Source organism: Poromitra crassiceps (assembly GCF_964638095.1).
Source record: "Poromitra crassiceps genome assembly, chromosome: 7".
In the NCBI taxonomy this organism is placed as follows: Eukaryota; Metazoa; Chordata; class Actinopteri; order Beryciformes; family Melamphaidae; genus Poromitra; species Poromitra crassiceps.
The window spans coordinates 28,554,481-28,580,096 of record NC_139628.1 but is presented as its reverse complement, the minus strand read 5'-3'; the positions used below and the strand labels follow the sequence as shown (position 1 = coordinate 28,580,096).

At 40.9% G+C, this 25,616-nt stretch overlaps 4 protein-coding genes across 6 annotated transcripts; all 4 read right to left on the bottom strand.

Moving 5' to 3' along the window:
- Positions 1–225: 225 nt before the first annotated feature.
- Positions 226–2,078, bottom strand: LOC310779122 (uncharacterized protein). The gene is made up of 2 exons (XM_083639623.1): positions 1,971–2,078; positions 226–1,785 (listed from the first exon to the last, which is right to left on the bottom strand). Exons 1-2 carry the CDS (start codon positions 1,986–1,988, stop codon positions 685–687), a joined length of 1,119 nt encoding a protein of 372 aa, XP_083495749.1. The 5' UTR covers positions 1,989–2,078; the 3' UTR covers positions 226–684.
- Positions 2,079–6,769: 4,691 nt separating this feature from the next.
- LOC310779275 (uncharacterized protein) lies at positions 6,770–9,854 on the bottom strand. Its single transcript, XM_083639796.1, has 3 exons — positions 9,799–9,854; positions 8,393–8,504; positions 6,770–8,242 (listed from the first exon to the last, which is right to left on the bottom strand). The coding sequence occupies exons 1-3, from the start codon at positions 9,828–9,830 to the stop codon at positions 7,460–7,462; spliced, it is 927 nt and encodes a 308-aa protein (XP_083495922.1). The 5' UTR covers positions 9,831–9,854; the 3' UTR covers positions 6,770–7,459.
- Positions 9,855–12,378: 2,524 nt separating this feature from the next.
- Positions 12,379–16,962, bottom strand: LOC310779242 (uncharacterized protein). 2 transcript variants are annotated; one of them, XM_083639756.1, is made up of 4 exons: positions 16,908–16,962; positions 14,539–14,650; positions 13,662–14,383; positions 12,379–13,493 (listed from the first exon to the last, which is right to left on the bottom strand). In XM_083639756.1, exons 2-4 carry the CDS (start codon positions 14,554–14,556, stop codon positions 12,863–12,865), a joined length of 1,371 nt encoding a protein of 456 aa, XP_083495882.1. In that variant the 5' UTR covers positions 14,557–14,650; positions 16,908–16,962; the 3' UTR covers positions 12,379–12,862. The 2 variants fall into 2 exon arrangements, with proteins under 2 accessions (XP_083495882.1, XP_083495881.1); XM_083639755.1 differs by having other exon boundaries at positions 12,379–14,383.
- A 3,551-nt stretch (positions 16,963–20,513) lies between these two features.
- LOC310779382 (uncharacterized protein) lies at positions 20,514–25,100 on the bottom strand. 2 transcript variants are annotated; one of them, XM_083639919.1, is made up of 4 exons: positions 25,046–25,100; positions 22,676–22,787; positions 21,775–22,496; positions 20,514–21,606 (listed from the first exon to the last, which is right to left on the bottom strand). In XM_083639919.1, the coding sequence occupies exons 2-4, from the start codon at positions 22,691–22,693 to the stop codon at positions 20,976–20,978; spliced, it is 1,371 nt and encodes a 456-aa protein (XP_083496045.1). In that variant the 5' UTR covers positions 22,694–22,787; positions 25,046–25,100; the 3' UTR covers positions 20,514–20,975. The 2 variants fall into 2 exon arrangements, with proteins under 2 accessions (XP_083496045.1, XP_083496044.1); XM_083639918.1 differs by having other exon boundaries at positions 20,514–22,496.
- Between the last annotated feature and the right edge of the window lie 516 nt (positions 25,101–25,616).

Genomic DNA, 25,616 nt, shown 5'->3' with positions numbered 1-25,616 from the left:
GGGTGAGAAAAACTAATGATGATAGGCTATTCGCTCCACCATATTATTACAAATGAGACACTTGACCGTCACAGTTTCACAAGCTCCAAACTATATTATTTACTTGAATGTCATTTTTACATTGCTGTTTCCTGCTAAACTAATGCCAAGTTTTATGGCTGAGAAATCAACATAATTGTGCTCAGTCAGGCGTTGCTTCACTGAACTTTTATTTGGTTTGGTTGGACAGAGAAAAAGTACAGCTGCAGGGTTCAGAGGTCACAGTTCACATCATCATGTCTCTACTTGACGTTTGCGTTATCATTTTCAAAATGTTCAATTCTGTTAATTATTGGTTTAATTTGATTCAGTTCTCACTGGTTTTCTTAACATACTTTAATATAATTCACACACACTTTTCTTTTAACAACAGCAATAACATACAAGTAAAAGCCAGTGGGATAAACAGTGAAATGATAAATATTCGTATCTATATCATATGTTCCTTTGCTTATCATATTACTATTTTCTACTGCAACTGCAGGATTTTATGAATATATCTTCAAAACAACAACAGCAGCAACTTCAAAACAAGATACAGGAGAAAAACAGACACATACAGAAACAAAACTGAAAACTGATTCTACAGTCGTCTGTTGTGTGTCTGAACGCTGCCAGACAGTGGAGGCACTTTTCAGCAGGTGGTTAGATGCAGCGGTGTTTCTTCACAGTAGATGAGTGTCTGAACTGTTTCTTACAGCGGACACAGTAGTAGGGTTTAGCTCCAGTGTGAATGCGTTGATGTGTTGTTAGACTACCTAATGCACTGAACCTGCTCCCACATTGGTCACAGCTGTAGGGTTTAGCTCCAGTGTGAATGCGTTGATGTGATGTTAGGTGAGATAACTGACTGAACCTGCTCCCACATTGGTCACAGCTGTAGGGTTTAGCTCCAGTGTGAATGCGTTGATGTGTTGTTAGGGTAGCTAACTGACTGAACCTGCTCCCACATTGGTCACAGCTGTAGGGTTTAGCTCCAGTGTGAATGCGTTTATGTCTTGTTAGGTGAGATAACTGACTGAACCTGCTCTCACATTTGTCACAGCTGTGGGGTTTAGTTCCAGTGTGAATGCGTAGATGTGATTTTAGGTTATCTAACCGCCTGAACCTGCTCCCACATTGGTCACAGCTGTAGGGTTTAGTTCCAGTGTGAATGCGTAGATGTGATTTTAGGTTATCTAACCGCCTGAACCTGCTCCCACATTGGTCACAGCTGTAAGGTTTAACTCCAGTGTGAATGTGTTGATGTGATGTTAGGCTACCTAACTCACTGAACCTGCTCCCACATTGGTCACAGCTGTAGGGTTTAGCTCCAGTGTGAATGCGTTTATGTCTTGTTAGGTGAGATAACTGACTGAACCTGCTCCCACATTGGTCACAGTTGTAGGGTTTATCTCCAGTGTGAATGCGTTGATGTGATGTTAGGTAAGATAACCGACTGAACCTGCTCCCACATTGGTCACAGCTGTAGGGTTTAGTTCCAGTGTGAATGCGTTGATGTGATTTTAGGCCATCTAACCGACTGAACCTGCTCCCACATTGGTCACAGCTGTAGGGTTTAGCTCCAGTGTGGATGCGTTGGTGTGTTCTTAGGTTACTTGACTGACTGAAACAGCTCCCACACTCCTGACAGGAGTAAGGCTTCTCCCCTGAGTGAACTCTCTGATGTTTCTTTAACAGGTGAAGTTTTGTGAATGTTTTGTCACACTGATCACAGCGGTGACGTCTGGGTCCGCTGGTGTCTCTCTGTTTCCATAGAGAAAGATAGAAAGAATCAGGATAAAGAGAGAGAGTGTGTGTGTGTGTGTGTGTGTGTGTGTGTGTGTGTGTGTGTGTGTGTGTGTGTGTGTGTGTGTGTGTGTGTGTGTGTGTGTGTGTGTGTGTGTGTGTGTGTTGCAACATCAGTGATACCAGTGATATTTTTTCCTCACCTCTTCTGAAGGATTCATTTTGACAGTGTTCCTCTCCTCTGTCAGATGTCTCTCTTCCTGCCAATCAGCTCTGACATCATCAAACAGAGACAGTCGGTAAGTTGAGGAACACCTACAAAAACAACAACAAGAATAATAATAATAATGTGTTGATGTGTTTATAAACATTTGCAAATGTATTTTTTTCAGTGTTGGGGAGTAGTGAACTACATGTAGTTGTAGTTTAACTCCATTCATATTTGCGTAGTGAGTCAAGTAGTTAAACTACTTTCTGGTGATTTTTGTGTAGTTTAACTACTCAAACTACAAACTACAATTTTGGGCAATAAAATGAAAGGAATATATTTTTATTTTATTTTACCATTACTGTTGCACCAGAACCCCCTTTGACATGACTGCCCCTTTTTCTTTCGTAGGCTACTGATAGCTTTGAAGGTAGACCGTGAAGGCAGCCAGGATCCCACTAACATTACTGTACTTCTTGACAAGATACACAGCCTACGCTGCCTCCGATTGGCTTGCCCTGATATTCTTACCTAACCTTAACCAATCCGAATCCAGTCTTTACTGTTTATTTGTCCGATAAAACAAAACCCAGAAGAACCCAGATTTGTTTACAACAAAAATATATCATTGAATGTATTGGTTGTCAACTATTATAAACTCAATTGCGAGGCATATTTTTGCTGACATTGTGCTTTTTTCTAGGCTATTATATTTTATTTCATATAGCCTATCACACAGTTAATGTAGTTAATGTTTTTGTTTTTTTACAAAGTAGTTTGAACTACTTTTTCTGTGTAGCTTGTATTTCCTAAACTACATTTCTCCCAGGGTAGCTTTGCTGTAGTTTCAACTACCTCCATGGTGAAGTAGTTGGTAGCTTCCTAGCTATTCGTTTGTAACCGAATGAATGGGAGTCCTCATGAGTCACGAGTAAGTTGATTAAACTCGCTCACCCAGTATAAAGGGCCGTTAATCAGCTCCGCCATGGGAGCTAGCTCTCTTGGTGTAGTGGTTACCGTGTGCGCTTTGGAAGCTGGAGGTCGGCGGTTCGAATCCACCTTTGGGGCAAGACCTTAACATGGGTTGCAGCAACTACTATCAAACACAACGCCGTTACAATGATGCCGGGCGTTGTGTTGATGGTATACTGGGGGAGTGAGTTTAACCAACTTACTTGCTACCACTCGGGACTCACAAGGACTCGCATTCATTCGGTTACACTCACCCCCCTAAACTCACTCCACACACCCACTGGTCATCCGGGTTCATGGCACAATGCTCTCCCAACGAGGAACCGATGAAAGAGGAAGGACTCACCACATTGACACACGTTAAACAGTGTTTTTGGCAATTGTGAAAACGTAACAATATGGGTGAAACAAAACACAGTAAACATACCTGACAAGACAGAAAATAAAACCAAAATACATCCTCTACTCTACAGTCTCCAACACAATCTTGCACAAATTAAACCCAAGGGAAAATGCAGAAGTTCAGCTGTCCAATTTCACTCGACAAAATACATTTATACAAGGACCGATACATTGAAATCTACCATCTAACAGGTGCATCCATACATCATAAAGGTGAGACTAACAAAAATATAAACTAAAATGATCAAAGATGATAGGATGGAATGTGATATATTACAGAGAAAAACAACACCCACCTCTCCCAATGAGGAACAGAATAAAGAGGAAGAGGTGCGGGTAAGCAGGAAATGTAGAGGCACTGAGAAGGAGGAGTTAGTTACATTACTAGACAGCAGGGGTGGGTTTGGAAGTAATAATAATAATAATAATAATACATTTTATTTATAAGCGCATTTCTGGACACCCAAGGTCACTTTACAAGGTAAAAACAGCAGAATCGCAGAATAAAAAAAACGCAGAATCATTCTCCATCTTTGAAAAGAGACTCAAGACCAGTGTTGGGCAAGTTACTTTCAAAATGTAATATACTACATATTACTAGTTACTTTAATTTGAAAGTAATACGTTACTTTACAATATTACTGTCTGTGTAGAGTAACTCGTTACTTATTACACTACTTTTGCATGACTTTCACTAAAACAACAGCAGCAGCAGAATGACATCGCTGCCCCGCAACCATCCCGAAAAATAATGTCAACTGCCTTGAAGTCAGTATAAACAATCCAAAGTTCTAAATGTTATTATTTTCCAATGATTGTATCTTTATTTAAATATGTGCTTTGATTTTAAAAAGGTTAACTCAATTTGTAACTTGAGTTACTTGACAAAGTAACTGGTATAATATTACTGAAATCCTATAAGTAATAAGGTATATTACTAAGTTACTGCTAAAAGTAATATATTACATGTAATATGTTACTTTTGTAATGAGTTACCCCCAACACTGCTCAAGACCCATCTCTTTTATGTACACTTTCAAATTGATGGTTAAGAAGGATGTGAATGGAAGTAATAGTTGTGGTTGAATGTTTATTGCTGTATGAAGTGGAATGAATGGCTTGATGCAACATTTTATACATTGTTATTGCTTGGATGTTGCTGACTGTGCGGCTTGATAGTTGAATTTTAATGCAGTTTGCACACCGTGTTTTGTATACTGTTATATGCACTTTTATATTGACTATGTTCTTTTATGTTCTGTACTCATGTTCTGTACGTCGCTTTGGATAAAAGCATCTGCTAAATGCAATAAAGTAAAGTAAAGTAAAAACAAGTTCAATAAACAACAGTAGAGGCAACGCAACACAAATAAAATAAACAGATAAAAGTTAACAATATGAAATGGGGGGGAAGCAGTCCCAGAGGTAGAAGAAAAACTGCCAGGTATATGAGAATAACAAAAATAATGGAGATAAATGACAGATTCAGTGTAATTATACATGCCATAACTTTTGTTACACTTTTAAAGTAGCTTCCCCAACAGTTTTTTTTAGATATTGATTTTAGCTCTAGTTGCGGCAGGTGAAACGTCACTGTCTAAGTGCATGATGCACTCACAGAATATGAGTTCACCCGATCAGAATGCTTACCAGGCTTACCTTATTTACCTTGGACATGGTGTTGGTTGGTGTTTTGGTACTTTGGACCTGCTGTTGGTTGGTGTTTTGGTACTTTGGACCTGCTGTTGGTTGGTGTTTTGGTACTTTTCTTGCTCACAATCCTCTTGCTGCTGTTTCTTCTGAGACTGGATCTGGAAAACTCTAAGTCACCACACCCAACAGAACCAGACTAAACCGACAGGGACGTGGTCAGAGAGGCTGCTGACCAATCAGAGCTGGACTCCCCCATTCTTTTCCAAAAAATGTTGGAAGGTCACCGGAACATCACACTCCTGACAGTATATAGAGCTGTTATCAGATATCCTGAAAGTGAGAGTGAGAACCAGTGCAACACGTGAAATGAAAGTGAAAGACAGACCTGCACAAAGTGCACATCTGTCTCAATAGCTCTGGGCTTGATCCATCAAATCAAATGGACAAGAAGCAGTGAACATGGTATTAACAGAGGTCATTAGAAGGCAAACTGACTCTGTTTACAGACCGGTACAACCATCATGATGCTTTCCATCATGGGTTATTATATCAGAAGCAAGTGGGTTGTGAATGACATCATTAGGACGCTGTAAAATGTATTTTCAGTGGGCAAAGATTTGCAAACTGTTACTCATGAATCAAATTGCGTTGCTGTTGCTGTGTAGTGTGTCCTTTCAATAACTCATACAGACATACATTCGGTCGATGGATTTTAAGCAACAGAACAAGTTGGAAAAAGGGGAACCTGGTCTTAGGCTGACTTATATTCAGTAAACAAAGAGCTCTTTGAAGAAGCATGCCTCAGTGGAAGCGACAGATGTGTAAAATACAAAAATAAGAGTTTGTTGAACCTTGGAAAGTATATAGCCCCTTTGTGGACTGTGTTGTCACGATCGCTCCTACACAGGAAGTGACAACACAGTCCACAAAGGCCTGATATAAATCATTTTGCCGATAGTGACGTCACGCTCTGTTTGAGGTGCTCCAGCCAATCAAATGCAACAATCTCCAACGCTGGGGACAACTGTGGCCAAAAGACTCATTCTGAAGGAATGGAAGTCCTCCTCCTCACCTTCTTTTCAGGTGTGGCTGATGGAGATGATCTCTGATCGCTGATCACGCAGCAGCCGAGCTGCGGGCGAGACTGCACAGCGCCCGAGCTCTGTGCGGCGAGGGGCCGAAACCCTAGTCCGTGAGAAATCCACTTAAAATGAGTTTAGGGAGTTATTAATGCAGGAGATCCCATGAAAACCTCTACATGTTTAACCGCTTACTTTCTACTTTAATGTCAAATCCAGGCAGACGAGTACTTTCCCTTAAACTCATGAATAAGCTGAAAACCTGATACAATATACCTCAAATCACTTAAATATACAGTATATATCTCAAATCAATATAAATAATAACTTTCCCTTAAACTCATGAATAAGCTGAAAACCTGATACAATATACCTCAAATCAATATAAATAATAACTTTCCCTTAAACTCATGAATAAGCTGAAAACCTGATACAATATACTCAAATCAATATCTCATACAAAATAATGACAATTCATAAGGTGGGTCAGAAAAACTAATGATGATAGGTTATTCGCTCCACCATATTATTACAAATGAGACACTTGACCGTCACAGTTTCACAAGCTCCAAACTATATTATTTACTTGAATGTCATTTTTACATTGCTGTTTCCTGCTAAACTAATGCCAAGTTTTATGGCTGAGAAATCAACATAATTGTGCTCAGTCAGGCGTTGCTTCACTGAACTTTTATTTGGTTTGGTTGGACAGAGAAAAAGTACAGCTGCAGGGTTCAGAGGTCACAGTTCACATCATCATGTCTCTATTTGACGTTTGCGTTGGTTTAATTTTATTCAGTTCTCACTGGTTTTCTTAACATACTTTAATCTAATTCACACACACACAAAATGTTTTTTTAACAAGAGCAATAACATACAAGTAAAAGCCAGTGGGATCAACAGTGAAATGATAAATATTCGTATCCATATCATATGTTCCTTTGTTTATCATATTACTATTTTCTACTGCAACTGCAGGATTTTATGAATACTGTATATCTTCAAAACAACAACAGCAGCAACTTCAGAACAAGTTACAGGAGAAAAACAGACACATACAGAAACAAAACCGAAAACTGATTCTACAGTCGTCTGTTGTGTGTCTGAAAGCTACCAGACAGTGGAGGCACTTTTCAGCAGGTGGTTAGATGCAGCGGTGTTTCTTCACAGTAGATGAGTGTCTGAACTGTTTCTTACAGCGGACACAGTAGTAGGGTTTAGCTCCAGTGTGAATGCGTTGATGTGTTGTTAGGCTACCTAACCGACTGAACCTGCTCCCACATTGGTCACAGCTGTAGGGTTTAGCTCCAGTGTGAATGCGTTGATGTGATTTTAGGTGAGATAACAGACTGAACCTGCTCTCACATTGGTCACAGCTCTAGGGTTTAGTTCCAGTGTGAATGCGTTGATGTGATTTTAGGGTATCTAACCGCCTGAACCTGCTCCCACATTGGTCACAGCTGTAGGGTTTAGCTCCAGTGTGAATGCGTTGATGTCTTGTTAGGTGAGATAACTGACTGAACCTGCTCCCACATTGGTCACAGCTGTAGGGTTTAACTCCAGTGTGAATGTGTTTATGTGATTTTAGGGCATCTAACCGACTGAACCTGCTCCCACATTGGTCACAGCTGTAGGGTTTAGCTGCAGTGTGAATGCGTTTATGTTTTGTTAGGGTACCTAACTCACTGAACCTGCTCTCACATTGGTCACAGTTGTAGGGTTTAGCTCCAGTGTGAATGCGTTGATGTGTTGTTAGGCTACCTAACCGACTGAACCTGCTCCCACATTGGTCACAGCTGTAGGGTTTAGCTCCAGTGTGAATGCGTTGATGTGATTTTAGGTGAGATAACAGACTGAACCTGCTCTCACATTGGTCACAGCTGTAGGGTTTAGCTCCAGTGTGAATGCGTTGATGTGATTTTAGGGCATCTGACCGACTGAACCTGCTCCCACATTCCTCACAGTAGTGTGTTTTCTCTCCAGTGTGAATGCGTTGGTGTGATCTTAGGTTACTTGACTGACTGAAACAGATCCCACACTCCTGACAGGAGTAAGGCTTCTCCCCTGAGTGAACTCTCTGATGTTTCTTTAACAGGTGAAGTTTTGTGAATGTTTTATCACACTGATCACAGCGGTGACGTCTGGGTCCGCTGGTGTCCCTCTGTTTCCATAGAGAAAGATAGAAAGAATCAGGATAAATATACTGTGTGTGTGTGTGTGTGTGTGTGTGTGTGCGTGCGTGCGTGCGTGCGTGCGTGCGTGCGTGCGTGCGTGTTGCAACATCAGTGATACAGTGATATTTTCTCCTCACCTCTTCTGAAGGATTCATTTTGACAGTGTTCCTCTCCTCTGTCAGATGTCTCTCTTCCTGCCAATCAGCTCTGACATCATCAAACAGAGACAGTCGGTAAGTCGAGGAACACCTACAAAAACAACAACAAGAATAATAATAATAATGTGTTGATGTGTTTATAAACATTTGCAAATGTATTTTTTTCAGTGTTGGGGAGTAGTGAACTACATGTAGTTGTAGTTTAACTCCATTCATATTTGCGTAGTGAGTCAAGTAGTTAAACTACTTTCTGGTGATTTTTGTGTAGTTTAACTACTCAAACTACAAACTACAATTTTGGGCAATAAAATGAAAGGAATATATTTTTTATTTTATTTTACCATTACTGTTGCACCAGAACCCCCTTTGACATGACTGCCCCTTTTTCTTTCGTAGGCTACTGATAGCTTTGAAGGTAGACCGTGAAGGCAGCCAGGATCCCACTAACGTTACTGTACTTCTTGACAAGATACACAACCTACGCTGCCTCTGAGTGGCTTGCCCTGATATTCTTACCTAACCTTAACCAATCCGAATCCAGTCTTTACTGTTTATTTGTCCGATAAAACAAAACCCAGAAGAACCCAGATTTGTTTACAACAAAAATATATCATTGAATGTATTGGTTGTCAACTATTATAAACTCAATTGCGTGGCATATTTTTGCTGACATTGTGCTTTTTTCTAGGCTATTATATTTTATTTCATATAGCCTATCACACAGTTAATGTAGTTAATGTTTTTGTTTTTTTACAAAGTAGTTTGAACTACTTTTTCTGTGTAGCTTGTATTTCCTAAACTACATTTCTCCCAGGGTAGCTTTGCTGTAGTTTCAACTACCTCCATGGTGAAGTAGTTGGTAGCTTCCTAAGCTATGCTTTTGTAACCGAATGAATGGGAGTCCTCGTGAGTCACGAGTAAGTTGATTAAACTCGCTCACCCAGTATAAAGGGCCGTTAATCAGCTCCGCCAAGGGAGCTAGCTCTCTTGGTGTAGTGGTTACCGTGTGCACTTTGGAAGCTGGAGGTCGGCGGTTCGAATCCACCTTTGGGGCAAGCCCTTAACATGGGTTGCAGCAACTACTATCAAACACAACGCCGTTACAATGATGCCGGGCGTTGTGTTGATGGTATACTGGGGGAGTGAGTTTAACCAACTTACTTGCTACCCTTTGGGACTCACAAGGACTCGCATTCATTCGGTTACACTCACCCCCCTAAACTCACTCCACACACCCACTGGTCATCCGGGTTCATGGCACAATGCTCTCCCAATGAGGAACAGATGAAAGAGGAAGGACTCACCACATTGACTCACATTAAACAGTGTTTTTGGCAATTGTGGAAACGTAACAATATGGGTGAAACAAAACACAGTAAACATACCTGACAAGACAGAAAATAAAACCAAAATACATCCTCCACTCTACAGTCTCCAACACAATCCTGCACAAATTAAACCCAAGGGAAAATGCAGAAGTTCAGCTGTCCAATTTCACTCGACAAAATACATTTATACAAGGACCGATACATTGAAATCTACCATCTAACAGGTGCATCCATACATCATAAAGGTGAGACTAACAAAAATATAAACTAAAATGATCAGAGATGATAGGATGGAATGTGATATATTACAGAGTAAAAACAACACCCACCTCTCCCAATGAGGAACAGAATAAAGAGGAAGAGGTGCGGGTAAGCAGGAAATGTAGCGGCACTGAGAAGGAGGAGTTAGTTACATTACTAAACAGCAAGGGTGGGGTTGGAAGTAATGATAATAATAATAATAATAATAATAATACATTTTATTCATAAGCGCATTTCTGGACACCCAAGGTCACTTTACAAGGTAAAAACAAGTGCAATAAACAACAATAGAGGCAACGCAACACAAATACAATAAACAACAGATAAAAGTTAACAATATGAAATGGGGGGGGGGGGGGGGGGGGTAAGCAGTCCCAGAAGTAGAAGAAAAACTGCCAGGTATACATGAGAATAACATAAATAACAGAGATAAATGACAGATTCAGTGTAATTATACATGCCATAACTTTTGTTACACTTTCAAAGTAGCTTCCCCAACACTGTTTTTTTTAGATATTGATTTTAGCTCTAGTTGCGGCAGGTGAAACGTCACTGTCTAAGTGCATGATGCACTCACAGAATATGAGTTCACCCGATCAGAATGCTTACCAGGCTTACCTTATTTACCTTGGACATGGTGTTGGTTGGTGTTTTGGTACTTTGGACCTTCTGTTGGTTGGTGTTTTGGTACCTTGGACCTGCTGTTGGTTGGTGTTTTGGTACCTTTCTTGCTCACAATCCTCTTGCTGCTGCTTCTTCTGGGACTGGACCTGGATAACTGTAAGTCACCACACCCAACAGAACCAGACTAAACCGACAGGGACGTGGTCAGAGAGGCTGCTGACCAATCAGAGCTGGACTCCCCCATTCTTTTCCACAAAATGTTGGAAGGTCACCGGAACATCACACTCCTGACAGTATATAGGGCTGTTATCAGATATCCTGAAAGTGAGAGTGAGAACCAGTGCAACACGTGAAATGAAAGTGAAAGACAGACCTGCACAAAGTGCACATCTGTCTCAATAGCTCTGGGCTTGATCCATCAAATCAAATGGACAAGAAGCAGTGAACATGGTATTAACAGAGGTCATTAGAAGGCAAACTGATTCTGTTTACAGACCGGTACAACCATCATGATGCTTTCCATCATGGGTTATTATATCAGAAGCAAGTGGGTTGTGAATGACATCATTAGGACGCTGTAAAATGTATTTTCAGTGGGCAAAGATTTGCAAACTGTTACTCATGAATCAAATTGCGTTGCTGTTGCTGTGTAGTGTGTCCTTTCAATAACTCATACAGACATACATTCGGTCGATGGATTTTAAGCAACAGAACAAGTTGGAAAATGGGGAACCTGGTCTTAGGCTGACTTATATTCAGTAAACAAAGAGCTCTTTGATGAAGCATGCCTCAGTGAAAGCGACAGATGTGTGAGATACAAAAATAAGAGTTTGTTGATCATTGGAAAGTATATACATGTAGCCCCTTTGTGGACTGTGTTGTCACGATCGCTCCTACACAGGAAGTGACAACACAGTCCACAAAGGCCTGATATAAATCATTTTGCCGATAGTGACGTCACGCTCTGTTTGAGGTGCTCCAGCAAATCAAATGCCACAATCTCCAACGCTGGGGACAACTGTGGCCAAAAGACTCATTCTGAAGGAGTGGAAGTCCTCCTCCTCACCTTCTTTTCAGGTGTGGCTGATGGAGATGATCTCTGATCGCTGATCACGCAGCAGCCGAGCTGCGGGCGAGACTGCACAGCGCCCGAGCTCTGTGCGGCGAGGGGCCGAAACCCTAGTCCGTGAGAAATCCACTTAAAATGAGTTTAGGGAGTTATTAATGCAGGAGATCCCATGAAAACCTCTACATGTTTAACCGCTTACTTTCTACTTTAATGTCAAATCCAGGCAGACGAGTACTTTCCCTTAAACTCATGAATAAGCTGAAAACCTGATACAATATACCTCAAATCACTTAAATATATATACCTCAAATCAATATAAATAATAACTTTCCCTTAAACTCATGAATAACCTGAAAACCTGATACAATATACCTCAAATCAATATACATAATAACTTTCCCTTAAACTCATGAATAACCTGAAAACCTGATACAATATACCTCAAATCAATATCTCATACAAAATAATGACAATTCATAAGGTGGGTGAGAAAAACTAATGATGATAGGCTATTCGCTCCACCATATTATTACAAATGAGACACTTGACCATCACAGTTTCACAAGCTCCAAACTATATTATTTACTTGAATGTCATTTTTACATTGCTGTTTCCTGCTAAACTAATGCCAAGTTTTATGGCTGAGAAATCAACATAATTCTGCACAGTCAGGCGTTGCTTCACTGAACTTTTATTTGGTTTGGTTGGACAGAGAAAAAGTACAGCTGCAGGGTTCAGAGGTCACAGTTCACATCATCATGTCTCTATTTGACGTTTGCGTTATCATTTTCAAAATGTTCAATTCTGTTAATTATTGGTTTAATTTTATTCAGTTCTCACTGGTTTTCTTAACATACTTTAATATAATTCACACACACTTTTCTTTTAACAACAGCAATAGCATACAAGTAAAAGCCAGTGGGATAAACAGTGAAATGATAAATATTCGTATCTATATCATATGTTCCTTTGCTTATCATATTACTATTTTCTACTGCAACTGCAGGATTTTATGAATATATCTTCAAAACAACAACAGCAGCAACTTCAAAACAAGATACAGGAGAAAAACAGACACATACAGAAACAAAACTGAAAACTGATTCTACAGTCGTCTGTTGTGTGTCTGAACGCTGCCAGACAGTGGAGGCACTTTTCAGCAGGTGGTTAGATGCAGCGGTGTTTCTTCACAGTAGATGAGTGTCTGAACTGTTTCTTACAGCGGACACAGTAGTAGGGTTTAGCTCCAGTGTGAATGCGTTGATGTGTTGTTAGACTACCTAATGCACTGAACCTGCTCCCACATTGGTCACAGCTGTAGGGTTTAGCTCCAGTGTGAATGCGTTTATGTTTTGTTAGGGTACCTAACTGACTGAACCTGCTCCCACATTGGTCACAGCTGTAGGGTTTAGCTCCAGTGTGAATGCGTTTATGTCTTGTTAGGTGAGATAACTGACTGAATCTGCTCTCACATTGGTCACAGCTGTAGGGTTTAGCTCCAGTGTGAATGCGTTGATGTGATTTTAGGCCATCTGACCGACTGAACCTGCTCCCACATTCCTCACAGTAGTGTGTTTTCTCTCCAGTGTGAATGCGTTGATGTGATGTTAGGCTACCTAACCAACTGAACCTGCTCCCACATTGGTCACAGCTGTAGGGTTTAGCTCCAGTGTGAATGCGTTGATGTGATGTTAGGTGAGATAACTGACTGAACCTGCTCCCACATTGGTCACAGCTGTAGGGTTTAGCTCCAGTGTGAATGCGTTTATGTCTTGTTAGGTGAGATAACTGACTGAACCTGCTCTCACATTGGTCACAGCTGTAGGGTTTAGTTCCAGTGTGAATGCATAGATGTGATTTTAGGTTATCTAACCGCCTGAACCTGCTCCCACATTGGTCACAGCTGTAGGGTTTAGTTCCAGTGTGAATGCGTAGATGTGATTTTAGGTTATCTAACCGCCTGAACCTGCTCCCACATTGGTCACAGCTGTAAGGTTTAACTCCAGTGTGAATGTGTTTATGTGATTTTAGGGCATCTAACCGACTGAACCTGCTCCCACATTGGTCACAGCTGTAGGGTTTAGCTCCAGTGTGAATGCGTTTATGTTTTGTTAGGGTACCTAACTCACTGAACCTGCTCTCACATTGGTCACAGTTGTAGGGTTTAGCTCCAGTGTGAATGCGTTGATGTGATGTTAGGCTACCTAACTCACTGAACCTGCTCCCACATTGGTCACAGCTGTAGGGTTTAGCTCCAGTGTGAATGCGTTTATGTCTTGTTAGGTGAGATAACTGACTGAACCTGCTCCCACATTGGTCACAGTTGTAGGGTTTATCTCCAGTGTGAATGCGTTGATGTGATGTTAGGTAAGATAACCGACTGAACCTGCTCCCACATTGGTCACAGCTGTAGGGTTTAGTTCCAGTGTGAATGCGTTGATGTGATTTTAGGCCATCTAACCGACTGAACCTGCTCCCACATTGGTCACAGCTGTAGGGTTTAGCTCCAGTGTGGATGCGTTGGTGTGTTCTTAGGTTACTTGACTGACTGAAACAGCTCCCACACTCCTGACAGGAGTAAGGCTTCTCCCCTGAGTGAACTCTCTGATGTTTCTTTAACAGGTGAAGTTTTGTGAATGTTTTGTCACACTGATCACAGCGGTGACGTCTGGGTCCGCTGGTGTCCCTCTGTTTCCATAAAGAAAGATAGAAAGAATCAGGATAAAGAGAGAGAGAGTGTGTGTGTGTGTGTGTGTGTGTGTGTGTGTGTGTGTGTGTGTGTGTGTGTGTGTGTGTGTGTGTGTGTTGCAACATCAGTGATACCAGTGATATTTTTTCCTCACCTCTTCTGAAGGATTCATTTTGACAGTGTTCCTCTCCTCTGTCAGATGTCTCTCTTCCTGCCAATCAGCTCTGACATCATCAAACAGAGACAGTCGGTAAGTCGAGGAACACCTACAAAAACAACAACAAGAATAATAATAATAATGTGTTGATGTGTTTATAAACATTTGCAAATGTATTTTTTTCAGTGTTGGGGAGTAGTGAACTACATGTAGTTGTAGTTTAACTCCATTCATATTTGCGTAGTGAGTCAAGTAGTTAAACTACTTTCTGGTGATTTTTGTGTAGTTTAACTACTCAAACTACAAACTACAATTTTGGGCAATAAAATGAAAGGAATATATTTTTATTTTATTTTACCATTACTGTTGCACCAGAACCCCCTTTGACATGACTGCCCCTTTTTCTTTCGTAGGCTACTGATAGCTTTGAAGGTAGACCGTGAAGGCAGCCAGGATCCCACTAACGCATACATGGGCAAACTACGGCCCGCGGGCCGGATGCGGCCCGCGGGCGCCACCTGTGTGGCCCGCGATGGAATTGCAAAAAAAAAGATTTTTTTTTTTTTTTTTTTTTTTTTACACAGTGCACCTGAACGCAACATGCAAGATACCCGCTGAATAAGTGTCCAAATGTTCATGTCATTCTGGCCAATACTCCACTTCTGTTATAGCATTTCAGTCTGGAATATGGAATATCTTTCAATAATCTTTATGACTAAAAGGCTACATTGAATTAGAAATTTAAATAATTAACTCATTGGTTTTGGATTTATTTAGCTTCAAGACTGCATTTTTGTTCGTGTGACCCTCAACACAGGCTTTGATCATCCCGGGCCACTTACTGATACTTATGCTTAAATTAACCCACTCATATTCTGATTTATTTCAAGAAAAACATTTTGGCTAGTGGAAATTCTAATTGGCTGGTAACTTTAAAATCTAGCAGCCATATTGGCAGGTGGTCAAAAAAGTTAATTTCAAGCCCTGAGAGCAGGTGGTGACATAGGAGTGAATGAGAAAAGGATGAAATATTGGTGGTTAAGACTGAATAATGACATCACAACTGTTAATTTAAAATGAGTTATTCCTCTAAACGTGGCTTCAAATGCACCAAATTTTTCACGCTGGCGCCGTTTGGCCCTCAGCGTAACCTGGTAGCGAGGACATTTTTTGTGGCCCTCTCTATCATCAAAGTTACCCATCCATGGGTTACGGCATGACAATATTTGTTCGGCCCCCTGTTTGACTCTGATGAAGACGCAGCAGGCGTCGAAACGTTAGTCATTTAATAAAGCAATTTCCAGTGAATCGTGTGCTCCAGGATCCTCTTTGGTTTGTCCATTGAACTTTTGTCATTTGTTCGGCCCCCGTCAACAATCTGGGTTTCTCATGTGGCCCCCCATGAAAAATAATTGCCCACCCCTGCACTAACGTTACTGTACTTCTTGACAAGATACACAACCTACGCTGCCTCTGAGTGGCTTGCCCTGATATTCTTACCTAACCTTAACCAATCCGAGTCCAGTCTTTACTGTTTATTTGTCCGATAAAACAAAACCCAGAAGAGCCCAGATTTGTTTACAACAAAATATATCATTGAATGTATTGGTTGTCAACTATTATAAACTCAATTGAGAGGCATATTTTTGCTGACATTGTGCTTTTTTCTAGGCTATTATATTTTATTTCATATAGCCTATCACACAGTTAATGTAGTTAATGTTTATTTATTTTTTACAAAGTAGTTTGAACTACTTTTTCTGTGTAGCTTGTATTTCCTAAACTACATTTCTCCCAGGGTAGCTTTGCTGTAGTTTCAACTACCTCCATGGTGAAGTAGTTGGTAGCTTCCTAAGCTATGCTTTTGTAACCGAATGAATGGTCCTCGTGAGTCACGAGTAAGTTGGTTAAACTCACTCCCCCAGTATAAAGGCCCGTTAATCAGCTCCGCCAAGGGAGCTAGCTCTCTTGGTGTAGTGGTTACCGTGTGCGCTTTGGAAGCTGGAGGTCGGCGGTTCGAATCCACCTTTGGGGCAAGACCTTAACATGGGTTGCAGCAACTACTATCAAACACAACGCTGTTACAATGATGCCAGGCGTTGTGTTGATGGTATACTGGGGGAGTGAGTTTAACCAACTTACTTGCTACCACTCGGGACTCACAAGGACTCGCATTCATTCGGTTACACTCACCCCCCTAAACTCACTCCACACACCCACTGGTCATCCGGGTTCATGGCACAATGCTCTCCCAATGAGGAACCGATGAAAGAGGAAGGACTCACCACATTGACACACGTTAAACAGTGTTTTTGGCAATTGTGGAAATGTAACAATATGGGTGAAACAAAACACAGTAAACATACCTGACAAGACAGAAAATAAAACCAAAATAAATCCTCCACTCTACAGTCTCCAACACAATCCTGCACAAATTAAACCCAAGGGAAAATGCAGAAGTTCAGCTGTCCAATTTCACTCGACAAAATACATTTATACAAGGACCGATACATTGAAATCTACCATCTAACAGGTGCATCCATACATCATAAAGGTGAGACTAACAAAAATATAAACTAAAATGATCAGAGATGATAGGATGGAATGTGATATATTACAGAGTAAAAACAACACCCACCTCTCCCAATGAGGAACAGAATAAAGAGGAAGAGGTGTGGGTAAGCAGGAAATGTAGAGGCACTGAGAAGGAGGAGTTAGTTACATTACTAGACAGCAGGGGTGGGTTTGGAAGTAATAATAATAATACATTTTATTTATAAGCGCATTTCTGGACACCCAAGGTCACTTTATAAGGTAAAAACAGCAGAATCGCAGAATAAAAAAGATGCAGAATCGTTCTCCATCTTCGAAAAGAGACTCAAGACCAGTGTTGGGCAAGTTACTTTCAAAATGTAATATACTACATATTACTAGTTACTTTAATTTGAAAGTAATACGTTACTTTACAATATTACTGTCTGTGTAGAGTAACTCGTTACTTATTACACTACTTTTGCATGACTTTCACTAAAACAACAGCAGCAGCAGAATGACATTGCTGCCCCGCAACCATCCCGAAAAATAATGTCAACCGCCTTGAAGTCAGTATAAACAATCCAAAGTTCTAAATGTTATTATTTTCCAATGATTGTATCTTTATTTAAATATGTGCTTTGATTTTAAAAAGGTTAACTCAATTTGTAACTTGAGTTACTTGACAAAGTAACTGGTATAATATTACTGAAATCCTATAAGTAATAAGTTATATTACTAAGTTACTGCTAAAAGTAATATATTACATGTAATATGTTACTTTTGTAATGAGTTACCCCCAACACTGCTCAAGACCCATCTCTTTTATGTACACTTTCAAATGGATGGTTAAGAAGGATGTGAATGGAAGTAATAGTTGTGGTTGAATGTTTATTGCTGTATGAAGTTGAATGAATGGCTTGATGCAACATTTTATACATTGTTATTGCTTGGATGTTGCTGACTGTGCGGCTTGATAGTTGAATTTTAATGCAGTTTGCACACCGTGTTTTGTATACTGTTATATGCACTTTTATATTGACTGTTCTTTTATGTTCTGTACTCATGTTCTGTACGTCGCTTTGGATAAAAGCATCTGCTAAATGCAATAAAGTAAAGTAAAGTAAAAACAAGTTCAATAAACAACAATAGAGGCAACGCAACACAAATAAAATAAACAGATAAAAGTTAACAATATGAAATGGGGGGGGGAAGCAGTCCTAGAGGTAGAAGAAAAACTGCCAGGTATACATGAGAATAACAAAAATAATGGAGATAAATGACAGATTCAGTGTAATTATACATGCCATAACTTTTGTTACACTTTCAAAGTAGCTTCCCCAACACTGATTTTTTTAGATATTGATTTTAGCTCTAGTTGCGGCAGGTGAAACGTCACTGTCTGACGTGCATGATGCACTCACAGAATATGAGTTCACCCGATCAGAATGCTTACCAGGCTTACCTTATTTACCTTGGACATGGTGTTGGTTGGTGTTTTGTTACCTTGGACCTGCTGTTGGTTGGTGTTTTGGTACCTTTCTTGCTCACAATCCTCTTGCTGCTGCTTCTTCTGGGACTGGACCTGGATAACTGTAAGTCACCACACCCAACAGAACCAGACTAAACCGACAGGGACGTGGTCAGAGAGGCTGAAAGTGAGAGTGAGAACCAGTGCAACACGTGAAATGAAAGTGAAAGACAGACCTGCACAAAGTGCACATCTGTCTCAATAGCTCTGGGCTTGATCCATCAAATCAAATGGACAAGAAGCAGTGAACATGGTATTAACAGAGGTCATTAGCAGGCAAACTGACTCTGTTTACAGACCGGTACAACCATCATGATGCTTTCCATCATGACTTATTATATCACAAGCAAGTGGGTTGTGAATGACATCATTAGGACGCTGTAAAATGTATTTTCAGTGGGCAAAGATTTGCAAACTCTTACTCATAAATCAAATTGCGTTGCTGTTGCTGTGTAGTGTGTCCTTTCAATAACTCATACAGACACACATTCGGTCGATGGATTTTAAGCAACAGAACAAGTTGGAAAAAGGGGAACCTGGTCTTAGGCTGACTTATATTCAGTAAACAAAGAGCTCTTTGATGAAGCATGCCTCAGTGGAAGCGACAGATGTGTGAGATACAAAAATAAGAGTTTGTTGATCATTGGAAAGTATATAGCCCCTTTGTGGACTGTGTTGTCACGATCGCTCCTACACAGGAAGTGACAACACAGTCCACAAAGGCCTGATATAAATCATTTTGCCGATAGTGACGTCACGCTCTGTTTGAGGTGCTCCAGCAAATCGAATGCTCTGCGAGCACCTCTTCTTTCTAGATCCTCCACATTATTAGCGGCTGGCTACTCTTGTCGAATCACAACTCATCATGTCTACCTTTGCTGTCCAATCACGTATACAGCTTTCCAGCTTTGTCGTCCAATCACGTCTACCCCCCTGCAGCTTTCTTGTCCATTCACATCTCATCAATTCCAGCTTCTGACATCCAATACATGGCCAGTCTCTCCAGGATTTCGGAGCCTATCAGAATGGCCATGTTTCACAAATTGAAGCACCTACCTGTTGAGAAGCTGTGGTGGGGGAGGTGGCGTGTACACAAACAGCAGCATCTCTACTGCTGCAGATTCTATGCATCAACTCCATCGTCTACAACTCTGCTCAGTTAATAGCAGGCACCAGCTGATCCAATTTAAAGTCGCTCACCGTCTTCACTACTCCAAGCATAAATTACACAGGATCTTCCCTTCTGGTACTCTAAGCCTTAGGCCTACAAAATAACCCTTCAGCCAGAGGCACAACTCGCCATCTTTGGCTGCCCGGAGTCCTCTCTGAACTTCCCTACGGCTGTGCAACAATCTCTGACACTGGGGACAACTGTCACCAAAAGACTCATTCTGAAGGAATGGAAGTCCTCCTCCTCACCTTCTTTTCAGGTGGGGCTGATAGACATGATCTCTGCGGGCGAGACCGCACAGCGCCCGAGCGCCCTAGTTCGTGATAAATCCACTTAAAATGAGTTTAGGGAGTTATTAATGCAGGAGATCCCAAAACCTCCACTTCATGTTAACCGCTTACTTTCTACTTTAATGTCAAATCCAGGCAGACGAGAACTTTCCCTTAAACTCATGAATAACCTGATACAATATACTCAAATCAATATCTCATACAAAATAATGACAAGTCATAAGGTGGGTGAGAAAAACTAATGATGATAGGTTATTCGCTCCACCATATTATTACAAATGAGACACTTGACCGTCACAGTTTCACAAGCTCCAAACTATATTATTTACTTGAATGTCATTTTTACATTGCTGTTTCCTGCTAAACTAATGCCAAGTTTTATGGCTGAGAAATAAACATAATTCTGCACAGTCAGATGTTGCTTCACTGAACTTTTATTTTGTTTGGTTGGACAGAGAAAAAGTACAGCTGCAGGGTTCAGAGGTCACAGTTCACATCATCATGTCTCTATTTGACGTTTGCGTTATCATTTTCAAAATGTTCAATTCTGTTAATTATTGGTTTAATTTTATTCAGTTCTCACTGGTTTTCTTAACATACTTTAATATAATTCACACACACTTTTCTTTTAACAACAGCAATAGCATACAAGTAAAAGCCAGTGGGATAAACAGTGAAATGATAAATATTCGTATCTATATCATATGTTCCTTTGCTTATCATATTACTATTTTCTACTGCAACTGCAGGATTTTATGAATATATCTTCAAAACAACAACAGCAGCAACTTCAAAACAAGATACAGGAGAAAAACAGACACATACAGAAACAAAACTGAAAACTGATTCTACAGTCGTCTGTTGTGTGTCTGAACGCTGCCAGACAGTGGAGGCACTTTTCAGCAGGTGGTTAGATGCAGCGGTGTTTCTTCACAGTAGATGAGTGTCTGAACTGTTTCTTACAGCGGACACAGTAGTAGGGTTTAGCTCCAGTGTGAATGCGTTGATGTGTTGTTAGACTACCTAATGCACTGAACCTGCTCCCACATTGGTCACAGCTGTAGGGTTTAGCTCCAGTGTGAATGCGTTTATGTTTTGTTAGGGTACCTAACTGACTGAACCTGCTCCCACATTGGTCACAGCTGTAGGGTTTAGCTCCAGTGTGAATGCGTTTATGTCTTGTTAGGTGAGATAACTGACTGAATCTGCTCTCACATTGGTCACAGCTGTAGGGTTTAGCTCCAGTGTGAATGCGTTGATGTGATTTTAGGCCATCTGACCGACTGAACCTGCTCCCACATTCCTCACAGTAGTGTGTTTTCTCTCCAGTGTGAATGCGTTGATGTGATGTTAGGCTACCTAACCAACTGAACCTGCTCCCACATTGGTCACAGCTGTAGGGTTTAGCTCCAGTGTGAATGCGTTGATGTGATGTTAGGTGAGATAACTGACTGAACCTGCTCCCACATTGGTCACAGCTGTAGGGTTTAGCTCCAGTGTGAATGCGTTTATGTCTTGTTAGGTGAGATAACTGACTGAACCTGCTCTCACATTGGTCACAGCTGTAGGGTTTAGTTCCAGTGTGAATGCATAGATGTGATTTTAGGTTATCTAACCGCCTGAACCTGCTCCCACATTGGTCACAGCTGTAGGGTTTAGTTCCAGTGTGAATGCGTAGATGTGATTTTAGGTTATCTAACCGCCTGAACCTGCTCCCACATTGGTCACAGCTGTAAGGTTTAACTCCAGTGTGAATGTGTTTATGTGATTTTAGGGCATCTAACCGACTGAACCTGCTCCCACATTGGTCACAGCTGTAGGGTTTAGCTCCAGTGTGAATGCGTTTATGTTTTGTTAGGGTACCTAACTCACTGAACCTGCTCTCACATTGGTCACAGTTGTAGGGTTTAGCTCCAGTGTGAATGCGTTGATGTGATGTTAGGCTACCTAACTCACTGAACCTGCTCCCACATTGGTCACAGCTGTAGGGTTTAGCTCCAGTGTGAATGCGTTTATGTCTTGTTAGGTGAGATAACTGACTGAACCTGCTCCCACATTGGTCACAGTTGTAGGGTTTATCTCCAGTGTGAATGCGTTGATGTGATGTTAGGTAAGATAACCGACTGAACCTGCTCCCACATTGGTCACAGCTGTAGGGTTTAGTTCCAGTGTGAATGCGTTGATGTGATTTTAGGCCATCTAACCGACTGAACCTGCTCCCACATTGGTCACAGCTGTAGGGTTTAGCTCCAGTGTGGATGCGTTGGTGTGTTCTTAGGTTACTTGACTGACTGAAACAGCTCCCACACTCCTGACAGGAGTAAGGCTTCTCCCCTGAGTGAACTCTCTGATGTTTCTTTAACAGGTGAAGTTTTGTGAATGTTTTGTCACACTGATCACAGCGGTGACGTCTGGGTCCGCTGGTGTCCCTCTGTTTCCATAAAGAAAGATAGAAAGAATCAGGATAAAGAGAGAGAGAGTGTGTGTGTGTGTGTGTGTGTGTGTGTGTGTGTGTGTGTGTGTGTGTGTGTGTGTGTGTGTGTGTGTGTGTGTGTGTGTGTGTGTGTGTGTGTTGCAACATCAGTGATACCAGTGATATTTTTTCCTCACCTCTTCTGAAGGATTCATTTTGACAGTGTTCCTCTCCTCTGTCAGATGTCTCTCTTCCTGCCAATCAGCTCTGACATCATCAAACAGAGACAGTCGGTAAGTCGAGGAACACCTACAAAAACAACAACAAGAATAATAATAATAATGTGTTGATGTGTTTATAAACATTTGCAAATGTATTTTTTTCAGTGTTGGGGAGTAGTGAACTACATGTAGTTGTAGTTTAACTCCATTCATATTTGCGTAGTGAGTCAAGTAGTTAAACTACTTTCTGGTGATTTTTGTGTAGTTTAACTACTCAAACTACAAACTACAATTTTGGGCAATAAAATGAAAGGAATATATTTTTATTTTATTTTACCATTACTGTTGCACCAGAACCCCCTTTGACATGACTGCCCCTTTTTCTTTCGTAGGCTACTGATAGCTTTGAAGGTAGACCGTGAAGGCAGCCAGGATCCCACTAACGCATACATGGGCAAACTACGGCCCGCGGGCCGGATGCGGCCCGCGGGCGCCACCTGTGTGGCCCGCGATGGAATTGCAAAAAAAAAGATTTTTTTTTTTTTTTTTTTTTTTTTTACACAGTGCACCTGAACGCAACATGCAAGATACCCGCTGAATAAGTGTCCAAATGTTCATGTCATTCTGGCCAATACTCCACTTCTGTTATAGCATTTCAGTCTGGAATATGGAATATCTTTCAATAATCTTTATGACTAAAAGGCTACATTGAATTAGAAATTTAAATAATTAACTCATTGGTTTTGGATTTATTTAGCTTCAAGACTGCATTTTTGTTCGTGTGACCCTCAACACAGGCTTTGATCATCCCGGGCCACTTACTGATACTTATGCTTAAATTAACCCACTCATATTCTGATTTATTTCAAGAAAAACATTTTGGCTAGTGGAAATTCTAATTGGCTGGTAACTTTAAAATCTAGCAGCCATATTGGCAGGTGGTCAAAAAAGTTAATTTCAAGCCCTGAGAGCAGGTGGTGACATAGGAGTGAATGAGAAAAGGATGAAATATTGGTGGTTAAGACTGAATAATGACATCACAACTGTTAATTTAAAATGAGTTATTCCTCTAAACGTGGCTTCAAATGCACCAAATTTTTCACGCTGGCGCCGTTTGGCCCTCAGCGTAACCTGGTAGCGAGGACATTTTTTGTGGCCCTCTCTATCATCAAAGTTACCCATCCATGGGTTACGGCATGACAATATTTGTTCGGCCCCCTGTTTGACTCTGATGAAGACGCAGCAGGCGTCGAAACGTTAGTCATTTAATAAAGCAATTTCCAGTGAATCGTGTGCTCCAGGATCCTCTTTGGTTTGTCCATTGAACTTTTGTCATTTGTTCGGCCCCCGTCAACAATCTGGGTTTCTCATGTGGCCCCCCATGAAAAATAATTGCCCACCCCTGCATTAACGTTACTGTACTTCTTGACAAGATACACAACCTACGCTGCCTCTGAGTGGCTTGCCCTGATATTCTTACCTAACCTTAACCAATCCGAGTCCAGTCTTTACTGTTTATTTGTCCGATAAAACAAAACCCAGAAGAGCCCAGATTTGTTTACAACAAAATATATCATTGAATGTATTGGTTGTCAACTATTATAAACTCAATTGAGAGGCATATTTTTGCTGACATTGTGCTTTTTTCTAGGCTATTATATTTTATTTCATATAGCCTATCACACAGTTAATGTAGTTAATGTTTATTTATTTTTTACAAAGTAGTTTGAACTACTTTTTCTGTGTAGCTTGTATTTCCTAAACTACATTTCTCCCAGGGTAGCTTTGCTGTAGTTTCAACTACCTCCATGGTGAAGTAGTTGGTAGCTTCCTAAGCTATGCTTTTGTAACCGAATGAATGGTCCTCGTGAGTCACGAGTAAGTTGGTTAAACTCACTCCCCCAGTATAAAGGCCCGTTAATCAGCTCCGCCAAGGGAGCTAGCTCTCTTGGTGTAGTGGTTACCGTGTGCGCTTTGGAAGCTGGAGGTCGGCGGTTCGAATCCACCTTTGGGGCAAGACCTTAACATGGGTTGCAGCAACTACTATCAAACACAACGCTGTTACAATGATGCCAGGCGTTGTGTTGATGGTATACTGGGGGAGTGAGTTTAACCAACTTACTTGCTACCACTCGGGACTCACAAGGACTCGCATTCATTCGGTTACACTCACCCCCCTAAACTCACTCCACACACCCACTGGTCATCCGGGTTCATGGCACAATGCTATCCCAATGAGGAACCGATGAAAGAGGAAGGACTCACCACATTGACACACGTTAAACAGTGTTTTTGGCAATTGTGGAAATGTAACAATATGGGTGAAACAAAACACAGTAAACATACCTGACAAGACAGAAAATAAAACCAAAATAAATCCTCCACTCTACAGTCTCCAACACAATCCTGCACAAATTAAACCCAAGGGAAAATGCAGAAGTTCAGCTGTCCAATTTCACTCGACAAAATACATTTATACAAGGACCGATACATTGAAATCTACCATCTAACAGGTGCATCCATACATCATAAAGGTGAGACTAACAAAAATATAAACTAAAATGATCAGAGATGATAGGATGGAATGTGATATATTACAGAGTAAAAACAACACCCACCTCTCCCAATGAGGAACAGAATAAAGAGGAAGAGGTGTGGGTAAGCAGGAAATGTAGAGGCACTGAGAAGGAGGAGTTAGTTACATTACTAGACAGCAGGGGTGGGTTTGGAAGTAATAATAATAATACATTTTATTTATAAGCGCATTTCTGGACACCCAAGGTCACTTTATAAGGTAAAAACAGCAGAATCGCAGAATAAAAAAGATGCGGAATCGTTCTCCATCTTCGAAAAGAGACTCAGTCTCTTTTATGTACACTTTCAAATTGATGGTTAAGAAGGATGTGAATGGAAGTAA